The 16,960-nt window shown below is 45.3% G+C and overlaps 1 protein-coding gene across 1 annotated transcript in view; it reads right to left on the reverse strand.

The window, feature by feature from the left end:
* Nucleotides 1-16,960, reverse strand: part of MGA (MAX dimerization protein MGA) — a 734,728-nt gene that overhangs the window by 587,039 nt on the left and 130,729 nt on the right. Inside the window, exon 5 of the mRNA XM_086937233.1 lies at nucleotides 4,000-4,095. Within this exon, the coding sequence (XP_086793359.1) occupies nucleotides 4,000-4,095 (96 nt within the window). The remainder of the gene's footprint in view (nucleotides 1-3,999; nucleotides 4,096-16,960) is intronic.

The raw sequence follows: 16,960 nt of genomic DNA on the forward strand, positions 1-16,960 counted from the left end.
CTGCAGAGTCAAGCGTCCACTCTTCACCTGATCGCGACGACAGCCTCTGGTTCCTTCCTGGTTCCACTCCAGTCACTGGCTAGTGGTTTTGAACATTGTCCCCTCTGCTTTCAGGTCTTCAGCTTCACGGATCCACCCTTGGATCACACCGGACATCTTCCTCCTGGTCGCCTGCAGCATCTTTTCTTTCAGGCTCCATAGACCCGACACGACTTCACACCTATGCACCCGCAGCCAGGGGGGTGAGGTAACAAAAGCCTTTCGGTGCTCAAGTGTAGATTGACTCTCCTAGTGTCCAGATTCACAGTCGTTTTAGTCCTCTCTAGTCAGGATTGTCCGTACTCACCTTTTTCTCGAACTGTACTGTCCATAGACGTTGTTACGCATCTCGCGTGTGAGTTCACACTCTGCACACGCGTTCCGTGGGCCTCCTCTTACTTACCTAAAGTTAGGGTAGTGTAGTCCCAGCGATCCTACAGCCTCTGGCAGCTCCATTCCTTTAATCGACTTCCTTATACCACTTGTTTAGTATATGGTTTGTTGCGCCCTAGGGCAACATTGTAACTCGTGCCACTTAACGTATTTTTCTTAAGAGTCTTGTCATGTGCTTAGCCCTCTGATCTCATAAAGAGTTCAGAGGTGTATGTTAGTTAATAAATATCTTGTTTATTTTCATAACTACTTGTGCGGTGTCCTTTCATTTGGTATTCAAGGGCTTATGTGTGGTAAAACAGCTGGCTTCACATGCCAAAAGAGTTTAGCCTAAGACTGCTTTGTCCATGCTACCATTAGGATAGCTGGTCTATAAGGGTGACTTACAACCAATCACCATAAGGGTTGTTTGGACTGATACAAGGTGATCACTAGAACTAGTGAGCATCATATATCAGGGCAACTTCTCACAACCCCTACTTAAACTGGCCGTTACCTGCTGGAGGAAAGCGGTGAAATACACGAATGCCGCGTCCTCATACGCACCCACAATACCACTCCTGGGGCTTCCGTTGGGAACGGGTATGCTGTAGAGCCGGGAACTCACTGCTTGGCACGATGCGGGTGTGGTGCAGGTAGGGAACCTGTTCGCGGAGGGCCATGTTATGACTTTCGCTGACTTTTGCAGTTCCCAACACGCCCAGGGAGGGCTGTTCCTATTGTATGCCAGGGTACGACACTTCATTACACAGACATGGGCGCCAAATGGCGATGAACCACTCACGAACCCACTACTTTCTATGCAGTATTTAATGGGGACAGGCAGCCACCTGACGAAATGGTTAGCGAGTGGCATCAGAACAGGGAGGGCAACCTCGCTACAACCTTTACGAGACAGATGGGAGGGAGACATAGGGAGAGCTATTAGAGACAAGGAGTGGGAACGCATTTTGAAATTCCCGAAGAAGGTGTCGAGGAACCCGAAATTTTAAATTATCCAGCTTATGGCACTGCACAGGGCATACCTCACACCTCACCGGTTGCACGTCATGTTCCCAGATGCCGCAGACACATGTCCCCGATGTGGAGCAGATGACGCGCAACTAGTTCACATGTTATGGGATTGCCCAAAGTTGGGCTACTATTGGAAGACAATACATGACGCTTTGACCAGGCTAGCACCAGCCAGACCATACACATCACTGGTGTGTAACTTGTTGGGATTGGGCCCTACTGAAAAGAAAAAAAGCGTAGCAACACAATTTGCCGATTTAGCCCTTCTGCTGGCCAAGAGAACCATAACAATGAGATGGAAGTCGGCTAGGCCACCTGACCCAGATGTATGGCGCGGAGAAGTAGTGCAGTGGGGGTGGGCGGAAGGTATGGAATTGCAACGGGAAGAGCGTAGGGGCCTCAGGAAGACTCCCATATCACTCGACTGGAATGCTATGCTTGGGGCTTTTGAATCTGGTAATGACGGTACTATGTCTTCATCTTCTATTGACAATTAGGCCAAGGAACTACGTGACTAGCAAATAGGGCACTGCCCCTCCACTAGACGCTTCCTCATGTGTCGCTAGGTGAGCGCAGGCTCAGGTGCAAAGGGACATGTCTGGTTAGCACTGGACGTGGAAATAAAGGTGGCTATGGCAGAGCACTGCTTAAGAGATATACTTGCAAAGCTAAGACTACGTACCAAGTGTAAAATGAATATACATGTGTAAGTGCCGGGGTAGAGGGAGGGTGGGGGGAGTTTATTCGGAAGCGGTTGGGAATGTAACAGAAAACGTGAAAATTACAAATGTGTGTACTATCATATGTGATATGTGGACTTCACGTATTTGCGTAATGTTAAGTGCGATGTATCCAATTGTATATATCCATGTTTAATACCGGTAATAAAAATATATTTTTTTAAAAACAGGGGTTGCCACAAAGGTCCTGTCTCAGCCCAACTCTTTTTGACCTTTATGTAGCACCTGTGGCGGAGATCACGGACAAATTTGGGGTGGAAGTCGTGTCCGACACACACGACACTCAACTGGTTGTGCTTTTGACACAACCAGAGGAGAAGGTAGCCAGCAATTTCAGTACTTATTTGCAGGAATTGGCGGTTTGGATGGCGAACAATTGCCTCAAATTAAATGGAAATAAAACAGAGGTGCTGATTGTTGGGAAGGCTCCATCGGTGTAGACATCGGCTTGGTGGCCTCAAGCGCTGGGCCCGCTACCCTCACCTAGCGAACAAGTTAGGAATTTGGGGGTATGACTCGATACCAAGATCTCGTTTGAGCACCACACAAGACGGGTGGCAGGCATATGTTTTGGCATTCAGAGGGGTCTCAGGAGGACACTGGACCTGTTGCCAATGACAGCCAGGAAAACCATGGTCCATGCCTTAATAACATCGAGGCTGGACTATGGGAATGTCCTTTATTTGTGAGCGAATTCCAAGTGTATTCAGAGGCTGCAGAGTATACAGAATGCGGCGGCACGCTTGGTTCTGATGCTGCCTAAGAGGGAGCTGGAATCGCTACACTGGCTTTCGATCAGGGAACAGGTGTGTTCAAAGCCTTATGTGTTAGTCACCGAATCACACAGGGGAAAGGGCCCATCTATCTCCATAACCTACTAACCCTATACAACCCAACCCGGCAACTGAGATCTAGCGGGACCAGGCAGGACAAGGTTCCGAAGTTCAGAAGAGCGAGGATGGGAGGGCGCTCCTTTCGCGTTCTGGAAGCCCAACACTGGAACAGACTCCCTCCTAGACTCCGGCTGGAGACGTCAGAGTTGGTATTCCGCAAAGAGCTGAAAAACTTACCTCTTTCCCAAAGAGTAGGCCTAGGCTAGGTAGCGGGTGGGTGGGATAAAATATTAGTGCTGAGGTGCTCTGGTTAAAGCCGTAATGCAGCGCAGGGACACACTAGCCTAGTGTAACCAGGCACTTTATAAATTTTGTTATTATAAAAACACTTTATTCAATGTACAATTTTGATATAATTTAAGATAAGTTCGATTATTATCCAGTACTTTTAAATGATTCTTTAACATTTTTTTTTCAACAATACTTTACAAACTAAGGCAATGGTAAGATAGGAGGGACCGATTGGCTTTCCCAATGCCTGTTCTATTTTGGACCTTGAAAGAGAGGACATTCAAAAATTGCCCATATTTATGAGCCTTTTTCAGATGGTCAGAACAAGAGAATCTTATGTGCCAAAAGATAAAAGCTGACTGACCTCCGACAACCAACGAACCATTACTTTCTTTATATGCAGCTTGTACTTCCAAACTGAAATAGCATGAAAAGCAAGCTAAAGGTGGACCTTACTCCATGTATAGCATCGGTTTTGGTTTAAGGTCACCAGGAGTCACTGACCACACCTATGTTTGACGTCAGCATTTTGAATTCTGTTAAACAAAGCGCTACTTCCATCCAAACCACATATGCAGGTCAATAAGTTAAGTCGAAATAAAACTTCCTACTGATTACCGGCAGCAATAAGTAGCTTCAATGCATTATAAAACACAATTGATTATCAAGTAAAACCTCTCCGGACTTACCTTCCTGGAGAGCAGGATGGATCACCTGTTTATGTCGTAGGGACTTTAAATCATCCAATAGCTGTTTCTCTAACTGAGCAATTTTCTTTCCATCATCTGCTCAAAGAAAATAAAAAAAACAGTTTAAAAAATCAACCCATAGTCAGCATTGTCATTTACACCGCATGTCGAAATGTCAAATATACTCCATAGGTAAACCTTTTGTGGTGGCTACAGGCCAGTGGTTTCAAAGCTCTTATTTCACAGGAAAGAGTTAATCAACGTGAAATATTTTCCATAAACTGTGTTAAAATCAATACAAATTCATGAAATATAAAAAACACATGATCAGTACCGTTTTTTATGGTCAGATACTGCTATTTTGGCCTAAAGGCCAGTGGTTTATGACTTCACAATACATCTTCAAAGCAAATGTAGTACCATATTAAATATTGCCGGTTTTGTATTGTCTATATAGTACATTTTTAAGTGATGTTATTGAACAAAATGCAGTGGTATAAAAATGCATATATCATAGTGACTCATGAAATACCTAAAATATTTAAGGGGAACAGTCAATTCTGGGTTTCATTATCATGACAGCCCCAAGACACTAGGCAGAGTTTTGCAATTGCCCCTAGTTTAATTAACTTTCTTTTCATGAAAGGTAATCAAAACTTGCACACTAAATTCAATTACTGTTCAGTTAGCCTAATGTTGTACAGCTTAACTAGCTCTCTCTTCTAGACACTACTACTGTTTTATTGTTCTACGGTGGCAGTTATGTTTTGTCTAGCCACACAGTGGTGACCATCTGAAAAGATTCTAAATAGTGTTAAAATATGGCCTTTTTCTATTACTGGCTTTTCCAGTACTTGTACTTTTTCTTCAAGCACTGCCAAAGTCAATTTCAGCAGAAAACATTGGCAAAGTGACATAAACTGTCTTTGCCAATGCATGTTTTGCATAAGAACCTGAAGGAAAGTACAGCGATGTGAAAAAGAAAACACCAGCTTGACATTCTCTGTTTTTTACGTATTGAGATATATGACCGCCTAGTCCTCACAATGTAATAGCTATGCATAAATGTAACCCAATGCAACAAACCACAACCACAAATATAAATATGTTAATTACGAAACGAAGAACCATCAGCCAACAGAATCAGAATCGAAATTTTGGAAAAGTGAAATCTAATTCCCAACATGAAACCCACTGATCTGTACATAAACAAGTACCCTCAAATATCCCTACATTTAAACAGTTTTGCAAACGGAAGTAGGCCAAGATTCCTCGTAGGAGATGTTGGAGACTGTTAAAGTTGCAGAAAATGTTTACGTTAGTGCTGCTAACTTCCCATTGTAATAAATCAAGGGGTGCACTTACTTTATAATACTTTATAATTCAGAGCTACGGAATGTTGGCTGCTTTTCATTTAATGAATTATGCGTGGATAGCCATGCTTCTTTAGGATTGCTGTCAAGTCCGCATCGCTGTGCCAGGCATTTTGGAGACCTAGGGATCCGTGGGAGATGTAGAGGAAACTAAGGAGTATGCTATTAACTGCCCATCCGTGAAGGAGAAGTTCCCCATGACCGACAACTCAGTGCACCTTTCCAACAACTCTGTGATAACCGGGAGAAGATGCTGAGGGAAGATATAGTTGTGGCAGGCCTGACACCCGCAGTACCCATGCAGCCCAAATAAGGGTGGGTGGTACCAGAAAAATCTAGGTGAACAAGAAGAAAACAAGTTACTTATCTGTAACTTTGGTTCCCCAGTATTGGTAACTTTCATAGATTCCCATGCTTTGTATCATTCCCCCGTCGTCGGAATGGGAGCCTCGGTAAATAAAAAATACAATAGCAGTAAGTACAAAAGAGAAAACTAGGCCTAGGCCTCATCTCATTTTGTAGCTTATCCACCTCTTTTTGTAAAAGAGACCAGAAATTCTGCAACAGTCAATCAGAATAGCCTCACCCCATAGAACCCTCCTGAGAGAGCCTCAGATTTTTCGTAGCCGTTGTGTAACAGCAACTATCTCAGTAAAAAAAAAAAAAAGGCCAAGCTTTCCCAGGGGAGGAGGGTTGGTCGCATGGGAATCTATGAAAGTTACCAATACTGGGGAACCAAAGTTGCAAGGAAAGTAACTTGTTTTCTTGCCCCAGTATAGGAACTTTCATAGATTCCCATGCTTTGTATCAGAGTAGCTAGCAGTAAGTCATAAAAGCACATTTTGTTACATGAATATCCTTACATGTCAACATGGTTATCCTCATAGGAAACAAATCATAAAAATGTTACCACAGAGAAGAATACAAAAATCGATACAAAATGTGCAATACAGGAAGGAGGGATTGTAGGGAAAGCTCATCTCTCATTGAAAAAGATTTCTCAGGACTGCTTGACCCACCTCTGCATCCTCCTTCATGGAAGAATCCAAGCAGAAGTGCTTCGTGAAGGTGTGGATACAGCTCCACGTACCTGCTCTACAGATGTCCTCGATAGGGACTCCTGAGAATAGAGCCACTGATAAAGCAACAGATCTTGTTGAATGAGCACAAACTCGTCTTTCAAGCGGTTTGCCCACTTCCTGATGACAATACTGAATTGTATTAGAGATCCAGCGTGAAATACTGTGCTTTGAAAACGGAAATCCCTTCCGCGGGGCACTATAAGAGACAAAAAGTTGAGAAGACTTCCTGAATGGTATTCTTCGTTCCATATAAAATTTCAGACACCTCTGAACATCTAAAGAATGCAAAGACCTCTCCGCTGGTTTAGTAGTTCGTGGGAAAAAAAGATTTCAAAATCACAGGCTCATTCAAATGGAATTCGGATGGGACCTTAAGGATGAATTTTGGATTTGTCCTTAGAATCAGAACATCCTTTTTGAACTGAAGAAAGGGTTCCACAATAGTTAGCGCTTGGAGCTCAATAATCCTCCTGGCCGATGTTAAGGCTAATAGGAGAGCCAGTTTCCATGATACAAATTTCAGATCTGCTCTGTGAATGGGCTCAAACGGAGCTCTCATAAGATGAGCCAAAACCAAATTAAGCTGCCAGAATGAGGAGGCCGGACTGGAGGAAACACTCTGAACAGGCCCCTCAGGAATTGTTTAATAATCCTAGTGGACCAAAGTGAAGGACCTGAAGACGTCCGCCTGAATCTAGAGATGGCTGCTAGATGTACAGTGACAGAAGAATGAGCCAAACCTAACTTAGCCAGAGAAAGAATATATGGCAAAGGCTGATGTGGAGCTGAAGTTTATGGATGAATATTCTGCCTCTGACACCAGGGACAGAATCTCTTCCATTTCGCCCGATAAGTCTTATTCGTACTCGGAGCTTGGGCCTGAGACAGAATATCCTTACACTCTTCTGTGAGGTTCCAATCCTGGAATTCTCTGTACTCAGGAGCCACGCTATCAATTGGAGTGACCTTGGATCTGGATGGAGCACTTGACCCTGAGGCATTGTGAACAGAGACAGAATAGGCTGCAGGTGAATCAGTTGGTTCTGAGAAAGCAGGAGATCAGTGTACCAGAACTGTTGTGGTCACGCTGGTGCAATTAAAATCATTCTGCAAGGTTCCGCTTTGAGTTTCCTGATCAGCCTCGGAATTCATGGAATTGGAGGAAAGGCATAGACAAATGCGCTGTACCAAGCTATCAAAAGCGCATTCCCAAAGGACCCCCGTTGGTGATCCCTGCTTGCGTAGAACTGGCATTTGGTGTTTTCTGGAGTTGCAAACAGGTCTATGGTCGGGGTTCCCCAAACTGAAAAGACGCCCTTGAGAATGGTCTGGGCTAATTCCCGCTCGGGACTGATCGATCTTTGGCGACTCAATGAATCCGCTGTTGAATTGAGCGAACTTGCGAGGTGCTCTGCCTTAAGAGCAATGTTGTGGAGAATCGCCCAGTTCCAAATTTCCTGAGTTCCTTTGAAAGAGCCCGGGATCTTGTCCCGCCCTGTTTGTTTATATAGTGCATGGCCGTTGTGTTGTCCGTGCGAACCAGCACTGTGCGATTCTGAATCCTCAGAAGAAAAGCCTGTAGGGCCAAGCGAATAGCCCTGAGTTCCAATAGATTGATGTGGAACTTGCGTTGATCTGGATCCCAATGACGCTCACCTTCAACTCTTGTAGTACCGCTTCCCAGCCTTCTATTGAGGCGTCCGTGGTTAGAACCATGGGGGATGGGGGAAGCGTGAAGGTTAAGCCTTTTGAGATGTTGTCTTTTACCAACCACCAGCTGCTTGCTTTTTTTATTGCTGATTTCACCGTGATCTTGTCGCCGAACAAGCCTTCCGCCTGGTACCATTGCCTGTCCTATTGCTCTTGTAGCGGACGCATTTGAAGCATGCAGTGCGGAATCAATGGTATGCAGGATGATATCGATCCAAGCAGGGACTTGTAGAGACGGACCAACAGCGACTTCCTCTTTTGCAAGAGACGAGCTGACAGAATAAGTTTGTTCTGACGTTCCTCCGATGGAAAGGCCTTGCAGCGATTTGTGTCCAGGATAGAGCCTAGAAACTTTGCTGACCTGGATGGAAGAAGGATCGATTTCTCCTTGTTGAGTTGAAGGCCCCGTTGGTTGAAAAGTTGAATGCAGCTTGTGACCGCCCTGGAAGCCGCCTGGAAAGATGGAGCTTTTATCAGCCAATCGTCTAGGTAGGGAAAGACCTCTAGAGATTGTCTTCTGAGAAACGCCGCCACCAGAGCCAGTACTTTTGTAAATATCCTTGGTGCGGACCAGAGACCAAAAGGAAGCACTCGGAACTGAAAGTGGCTCTTGCCTACTGTGAAGCGTAGGTATTGCCTGTGAGCTGGGTGGATCGGCACATGGAAGTATGCCTCTTGTAAATCCAGAGTCGCCATGTAGTCCCTTGGATTCAGTGGACGTAGAATATCCTGAAGGGTGACCATCCTGAATGATAGCTTTATGAGATAGGTGTTGAGCTCCCTTAGATCTAATATTGGACGCCACTTTTCCTTTGTCTTGCGAACCAGGAAGAACCTAGAATAAAAACCCTTCCCCTCTGGGAGTGAGGTACAGGTTCTATTGCCCCCTTGATGAAAAATTGGTGGGCTTCGGGACGTTGAAGTCCCAGATGTTTCGACTCGTTGGCCCCTGAAGCTCTGGTAGGAGGAAGCTGTTGAAACTCTAAACTGTGGCCACCCTGAATGATATTCAGTACCCACTGGTCTGATGTAATGACCTTCCAGCTGCGTAGACAATGAGAAATCCTGCCTCCCACTGATGTTATCGGGTAGGAACAGTAGAAAGAGCCATGTAGCCGCTATTGTCGCTTAGAATGGTCTCTCCCTTGACACCCTCTTGATGGCTGACGAGAGAAAGACGCAGACTGAACTTGGCGCTGTGAGTATTGTGGCTTGTAAGATTGAGTGGACTGTGAGTACGAAGAGTAGCGTTGTTGATTGCCACCTCTGTACTAGGAAACCTCACCCCCCTCTCTCGCATCTCTGAAAGGAATTTTGCGGTAATTCAATGTCCCCAAGGACCTTGCCGTGTCCCTCTTGATGCCTTGAAGGGCATCATCTACATGCTTTCCAAAAAGCATATCTCAGTCGAAAGGTAAGTCCAAGTTCTTATTTTGAACTTCCTGGCGAAACCAGGTTGCCCGTTGTCAGCCCTGACGCCTTAAAACTGCTGAACCCGCCAATGCACGGAAAGCTGTTGTTGCTATGTCCATAGCACAATCTATCACCTCTGAAGAGGAACGCTCCCCTTCCACCAGTATCTTCCTGGCTTCATCCTTCGCTTCATCCGGAAGTTGGTCCACAAACGGGGATAAATCACACCACATCTGGCGATCATATCTGCCCAAGATAGCAAGAGCATTTAGCAGCTCGAACCAGGAGGCTGGCCATAGTAGAAAACCTTTTCCCCACATTCTCCAGAAGTCTCCCTTCCTTGTCTGGCGGTGTTGTAAGTGGTGTTGAAGGATTCTTGGACTTGCTTTGCGCCGCCTGGGAAATAACGGAGTCCGGCTTCGGCTGACCAGTCAGGCAAGCGGACTGCCTTCTGGTGCTTTATATTTCTTCATATTGCAAACAAAAGTGGAGAGTAAAGGGATTTTATCCACCTCGGTGGACGGAAGGGTACTCCTAATCCCCTGGGTAGGACACTATATAACAAAAGGAGGAGTATCACCATAGATAAGGCTAAAGAGCGATATCGGTGGGATGGAATTCTAATGAAAAAATAAGTCCTTCTTTGTTTTTAATGAACCCCTCACTCACCGACCTGGTCGGTGACATGCTTCATCATCGGGGCCACCTTGACAGCCGAGTGCCATCAAGGTGTGCTGCAACACCTGGGATACAGTGGAGCGGGTATGTGAGTGATGAATGTAAAGAAAAAGTGCAGATGTCTTGCTTCAGCATTTAAAGTATCAAATAGAACAGAAACCTCCTGCAGCTTGTGTCTGGCCATGATACCATGCTAAATTTAGTGAATTAGAGAGATGGAAAGTAGGGCAAGTAAGACTTTAAGCCACTCTCCGGTGGTCTAAATAATGGGCATAAAGAGAGGGTAGAAGACCCTTGGATGATCGAAATAAAGTCCTGTTCCTCTCTCGTCATGTTGCATTCTATTACAGAACTGCAACCTGAACCATGAGTCACCCAAAACTGAAGAAGCTGTCTAAACCGTGGTCTGACTGGTTGGGCTCAAAATGCGGTACAGATTCAGAGCATGGCGAATTAGGTGAGTCAGAAAATAAAGTTAAAATAGTGAAAAGTAATTTTGGAACGCTATGTAAGTTCCATCAATGATGAATGCAAAACATATTGCTGAGTACCAGTTGAGGAGGCCCCATGTAAGTGTATTGGATTTTACCTATTTTCTGTGCTGAGCAATTGATGCATGCATCGATGGTGAGTGTATGTGAAGATGGGGTTCTGATTTTGAAATGCCATGATATTGCAAGCAGCCGTTAAGAAAGAACGAACGAAGGGAATCGATTACTGCTCATGCCAGAATATAAAAGAGTTAAACACTACTAGCATGGAAGCTAGATAAGGACATAGGTCTAAGGAAAGAGATGACTAATTTATTATCTGGGTATCCTCAACAGCTAGGACATCCGCCTGAAGTGAGGATGAGGACTGCACGCCCTTTGAGCCATAGAGTGAAGCCTAGTAGGGGTTACAGGTAAGTTCTTGTTTCTCTCTGTAACCATTCTCTTTTGTATTATTGAGTCCCTTAAGTCGTATTGGATCGTATTGTTCAGTTCTTGCAGAAAGGAATAGATTTCTGTACTTCAATAGTTTTGCGGCTGTTCTATTTTTAAAGGGATATGGTCAGCTCTAAGTGCAGCAGTGGCACGATTAATATATTTAAATCTTTGTGTTCATTAATTTAATTGAAAAAATACTGAAATATAATACATGAAAGAAATTTGGTGCGTTTTATTTCTCACATGTGGTTAGATTTATCTACTAGCGGTGAATAAACCTTCACTAAGCCCCACTGTTTCTGCATATCTGATTCCCAAACATGTCGCAAAATGAAAAAAAACATATTACAACATATTTGACCTTTTACATTTTGATGTATTTGTCAACGACAAACTAAGTAGTTTTTACTAGTCTTCTTGAAATCCCTCAATACCTTAGTTTTGCAAGTTCCCATTATTCACAGGGGCTGGTGTGAGGGTAGTGAGGGTAGTAAGGGCATTTGGGGGGGGGAGACAAAAACCTTTCGCTTTTTTAACAGCTAGAATTTGCAACAGCCTGCCACTCTCTACTTATACTCAGCCTAGCCATACTATTCTTCTATAAAGAGCTTAAAACCTGACTGTTTACATAAGCGTACATTGCCTGTTGCACTGTGTTCCAATTATCCTCAGCCCTAGGAATCTGTCATGAGGTCACCGCAGTACTTCACATTTCTTCCTCTTCAAGAAAAAGAACGTAAGTTACTTACCTGTAAACTGTGTTCTCCGGTATCGGTGTCTTTCATAGATTCACATGCTTGAATATTCCCCGTCGTCGAAGTGGGAGTCCCACGGTACATAGAATAGCAGTAATATATGCATATATACATGAATATTATCATAATTACATATACACATACATATAATGCAGTAAAATATCTAAAGTTTAAAAGTACCATACAACAGAATAGGCCCATAGAAAGCCTAAGGGGGGAACTCACTTTAGTAACATATCAGTGTCATTATGTATTGGTCCACATTCTAGCCAATCAGGCTGTAGCTCCCTCTAGACCTTCTCCTCAGAAGCCCAAGTCCTCAGATTTTCGTAGCACAAAGTAACCAAAAGTGCCTGAGGAGAAGGGAGCCTCTGAGGGGAGGAAGGGAGGGTCGCATGTGAATCTATGAAAGACCCCAATACTGGAGAACCACAGTTTACAGGTAAGTAACTTATGTTCTTTTCCAGTATTAGGGGTGTCTTTCATAGATTCACCTGCTTGAATAAGAGTAGAAAGCAGTAAATCATCATATAAGTCATAAAGGTAACATAAAAACTCCAAGCATACAAGAACATATCATTTAATATGTAATATATATCAACATTTAAGAGAAAATACCTTTATGACTGGAGGCGGGTAGCAACAGAGGCTCACCTTTATTGGAAAAGATTCCGCAGCACCGCTTGTCCCACTGCCGCATCTGCGGCGTCTGTTGATTGCAGACAATAGTGGTTAGTAAAAGTATGGCTGCTCGACCACGTATCAGCTCTGCAAATGTGCCGTAGAGGTACCCCCGCAAAGAGGGCAGTAGAAGTTGACACAGCTCTAGTTGAATGAGCTCGTACTGGAGCAGGAATGGGCTTGCCAGCCCGTTGATGACAAAAAGTAATGGTAGAAGAAATCCACCTAGTAATGGTCTGTTTTGTAACAGGTTGTCCTTTGCAGATCGGGCCATAGGCCACGAATAGTTGCTCTGATTTCCTGACTGGTGTAGTACACTGAATGTAAAACTTGAGACAGTGTTTCACATCCAATGAATGCAATGAACGTTCAGCAGGAGTTTGTGGATAAGGAAAGAAAGTCTTTAGAATGACAGGTTCATTGAGATGGAAATCACTTGGAACTTTCGGGATAAATCTTGGATTAGTACGTAGCGTAACAGCCTCATTGGAGAACTGGAGAAAAGGAGGCTGAATTGTGAATGCCTGGATGTCAATGACAAGCCTAGATGATGTCAAGGCGAGCAATAGAGCAACTTTCCACATGAGGAGTTTTAGGCCTGCTGAGTGGATGGGCTCGAAAGCAGGTAGGAGGAGCTGAGACAAAACCAGATTTAGGCGCCAAGCAGGTGGAGGGCGACGAAAAGGTGGAAACATCCGGAAGAGGCCTTTGAAAAACTGTTGGATGATTCTAGAGGAATACAGTGATGTGGAACCATCATGACGGAAGCGGGAAAGTGCTGCCAGAAACACCTTAAGAGTGGAGTGAGAAAGTCCTGACTTTGCAACGGATAGGAAGAAAGGCAGGATCTGTTCCGGTTTGGCGGTCATTGGATCCAAGGCTTTGGAGTGGCACCAGACACAGAAACGCTTCCACTTCAGTTGATAGGTTTTAATGGTGGATGGAGCGCGAGCGTGCTCCAACACTTCTCTGCAATCTGCGTCGATGGTTAGACGTGCAAATTCATTGTGTTCAGGTTCCAGGCATGGAGCTGGAGGTATGCCGGATCTGGGTTGCAAATCTGCCCTTGCTTCATCGTGAGGAGGTGAGGCAGAGGATGAAGCGATATTGGCTTGTTCTGGGAAAACAAAAGAAGGTCCGAGAACCATGGGCGTCGCGGCCACTTGGGTGCGATCAGGATGACATGAAAGGGTTGAAGCCTCATCCTGTGCAACAGGCGCGGAATCAGAGGAAGAGGAGAGAAAGAGTAGATGAATTCGTTCGACCAGTTGATGGAGAATGTATTCCCGCTCGACTCTCTGTGGGGATGACTACTTGCAAAGCGTTGGCATTTCCTGTTGGCGGCAGTCGCAAAGAGATCCATCTGCGATTGGCCCCACTGATGGAAAATGAACTTAAGAGTTGGTTGGTTGAGTTCCCACTCGTGATTGTCCGAGAGAGACCTGCTGAGAGAGTCCGCCAGAACATTGGAAACACCCGGCACATGGATGGTTGTAAGATGAACTTGATGATGAATCGCCCAGTCCCATATCTCCTGTGCTTGTCAGGAAAGCAGAAGGGACCTCGTACCGCCCTGCTTGTTTAGGTAGTGCATGCTGGTGGTGTTGTCTGTTCTCACCAGCAGAGATTGGTCCTGCACTATCCTCTGGAAAGATTTCAGGGCAAGGAAGATCGCAAGAAGCTCTAGGCGGTTTATATGCCAAGTGCGCTGGATTGCAGTCCACTTACCTTTTACCAACATTCCTTCGAGATGCGCTCCCCAACCCTCCAGGGACGCATTGGTTGTGAGCGTCAGAGTCTGAGTTGCGTCTTGAAAAGACCGACTGATGGATATGTTCGGAGGGTGAGCCCACCACTCCAGTGCCACCTGAATGCGGGGCGTGAGAAGGATCCTGACGTTGAACGACCCTGAAATCTGCTTCCAATGCTTGTCTAGTTCCTCTTGTACGACCCTCATATGTAGCCTGCAGTAGGGGATCAACTGTATGCACGAGGAAGCCATGCCCAGGAAGGATTTAAACATCCTGACTGAAACGTACAGCTTTGACTGCAGGAATCGTACCATCTTGAGCATGCAGTCCTGTCTTTCCTGGGAGACGAAAACCTTTACCAGTCGAGAATCTAGTGAGGCTCCTAGAAAATCTCGCCGCTGTGACGGGCGAAAGTGTGACTTCTGGCAATTGATGGAAAGGCCCAAGTTTTGAAAAAGAGAGATGCAAACCTGAGTGTGCTGATTTGCCAGCTGGAGGTTCGGGCCTTTATAAGACAGTCGTCCAGGTATCGATGAAATTGAATCCCTTGTAGGCGCAGAAAAGCAGCTACCGGGGCCATGATCTTGGTAAAGGCCCTCGGTGCTGAGCGTAGGCCAAACGGCAGAAATCTGAATTGAAAGTGTAGGTGTCCGACTGTAAAACGGAGATACTTTCTGTGCCTGGGGTGAATCAGCATGTGAAAGTATGCGTCCTGGAGGTCGATTGTGGAGAAGAACTCTCCGGGATTGAGATAATTTAAAATTTGAAGCAAGGTCAACATTTCAAATGTTTTTGACGTGATGAATTTGTTCAGGGCCCGTAAATCCAAAATGGGGCGCCACTCTCCCGACTTCTTCTTGACTAAGAAGAAGCGGGAGTAAAACCCCTTGCCTTGCTGGCCTTGCGGTACCACCTCAATAGCACTTTTTCTGATCATTAATTTGACTTGAGCCAATAGTTCTTCGAAATGGGGAGGGGGCGGACCAGTAGGAGGGCGATTGGGAGGAAATTTTGTAAACTCCAGGGTATGTCCTTTTGAAATCACATCTAGGACCCATTGATCGGAGGTGATGTTGGACCAATTCAAGATGTAGTTGGAGATTCGTCCTCCAATTTTTACAGTCGGTGGAAGGTTGACGCTGGGACTGTTACTGTTTCTTTGCATTTGAACCACCTCTGTAAGTGGTTTTCCTCTGGTATGGTCTGGAGGAGGTCTGTCGATTTTGGGACTGGTAAGTATTCCTTTGACGGTTTTCATTGTAGGAGCGATATTGGTTTGATCCACGAAAAGTGGAAGAATTGCCGCCTCTACCACGGGCTCCTCGAAATGGCAGTTTTCTATTTTGGGGGGTTGCTAAAGCCTTGGCCGTATCTGTATCCTTTTTTATTGATTCGAGGACATCATCGACATGTTTGCCGAAGAGCGAATCACCGTCATATGGTAGATCGAGTACTCTAGCCTGAACCTCCGGGCGAAATGCTGTCGATTTTAACCAGCCTTGACGCCTCAAAACAGCAGCCCCAGCCAATTGCCTGAACCCCGTAGAGGCGATATCAAGGGCGTAGTCAATGATCTCTGAAGATATCTTTTCCCCATCCTGAATTATGGCTAGTGCTTCCGCGCGGATGGCATCCGGTAATTGTGGAATTAAAGTTGCAATTTCGGACCACATTTGGCGGTTATACCGACCAAGAACAGCCAAGGAATTAGCCGCCCCTACAGTCGTGGCTGCCATGGTGGTAAACTTTTTCCCTATGGAGTCCAGCTTGCGGCCTTCCTGATCAGGGGGAGATGTGAGAGGTGTGGCAGGATTGCGGGACCTTTTTTGAGCTGCCTGAGTAATGACGGAATCCGCCTTAGGCTGTGACACTAGGCATGCCGGAGAATCTGCTGGCGCTTTATATTTTTTATCAAGCCTTGGTAAGACAGCCGGGATCGAATTTGGTCGCTCCATCAATTTGAGACCTTCCTGCCAGATATGGTTGATTATCCGAATAGTGTGAGCTTGCCTTTGAGGTAAGTCTTTGAAATCGTAAAAGAAAACAATCAGTCTGTTGGACTTCTAAAGTGAGGTGAAACCTCTTAGCAGCGCAGACCATTAAGTTAAGAAAACTGCCAATGTCCACAGGAGGCGAACCCAATGGCGACGTTGGTGGGGTTGAAGGTGTTTGAGCCCTGTAATCGTCCCACTCTTGAAGGCCGTTATCATCATCATTCTGATCTGTGTTGTGAGGGTCTTGATCCTCATTATCCGTATCCTGCTGGGTACGCACTGGTGACCTGGGTGGAACTGGTGCAGGAATTTGAGGCTGTGGAGGAGGTTGCGGCACTGGAGAAACCAGCCTAGACGGTGGGAATCTGCGATTACAATCGTCCAGCATGTGCTGCAGATTCATTACCAGAAACAGTGGTATCTGTGTCGTCTGTTCCGCCATAGGAGCCTCTGAATTGTCTACAGGAAATAGATCTGCCCCATCTTCGACGTTCTCTTTCTCCTCCTCATCATAATCTTGGCACTTGATGTGTAGCTCAGATGGGCTAGACGCTTGTCTAAAGACATTCTCCACCTCTGAACCATTATTGGAGTC

This window comes from Lissotriton vulgaris, chromosome 9 (assembly GCF_964263255.1).
Source record: "Lissotriton vulgaris chromosome 9, aLisVul1.2, whole genome shotgun sequence".
Taxonomy (NCBI): Eukaryota; Metazoa; Chordata; class Amphibia; order Caudata; family Salamandridae; genus Lissotriton; species Lissotriton vulgaris.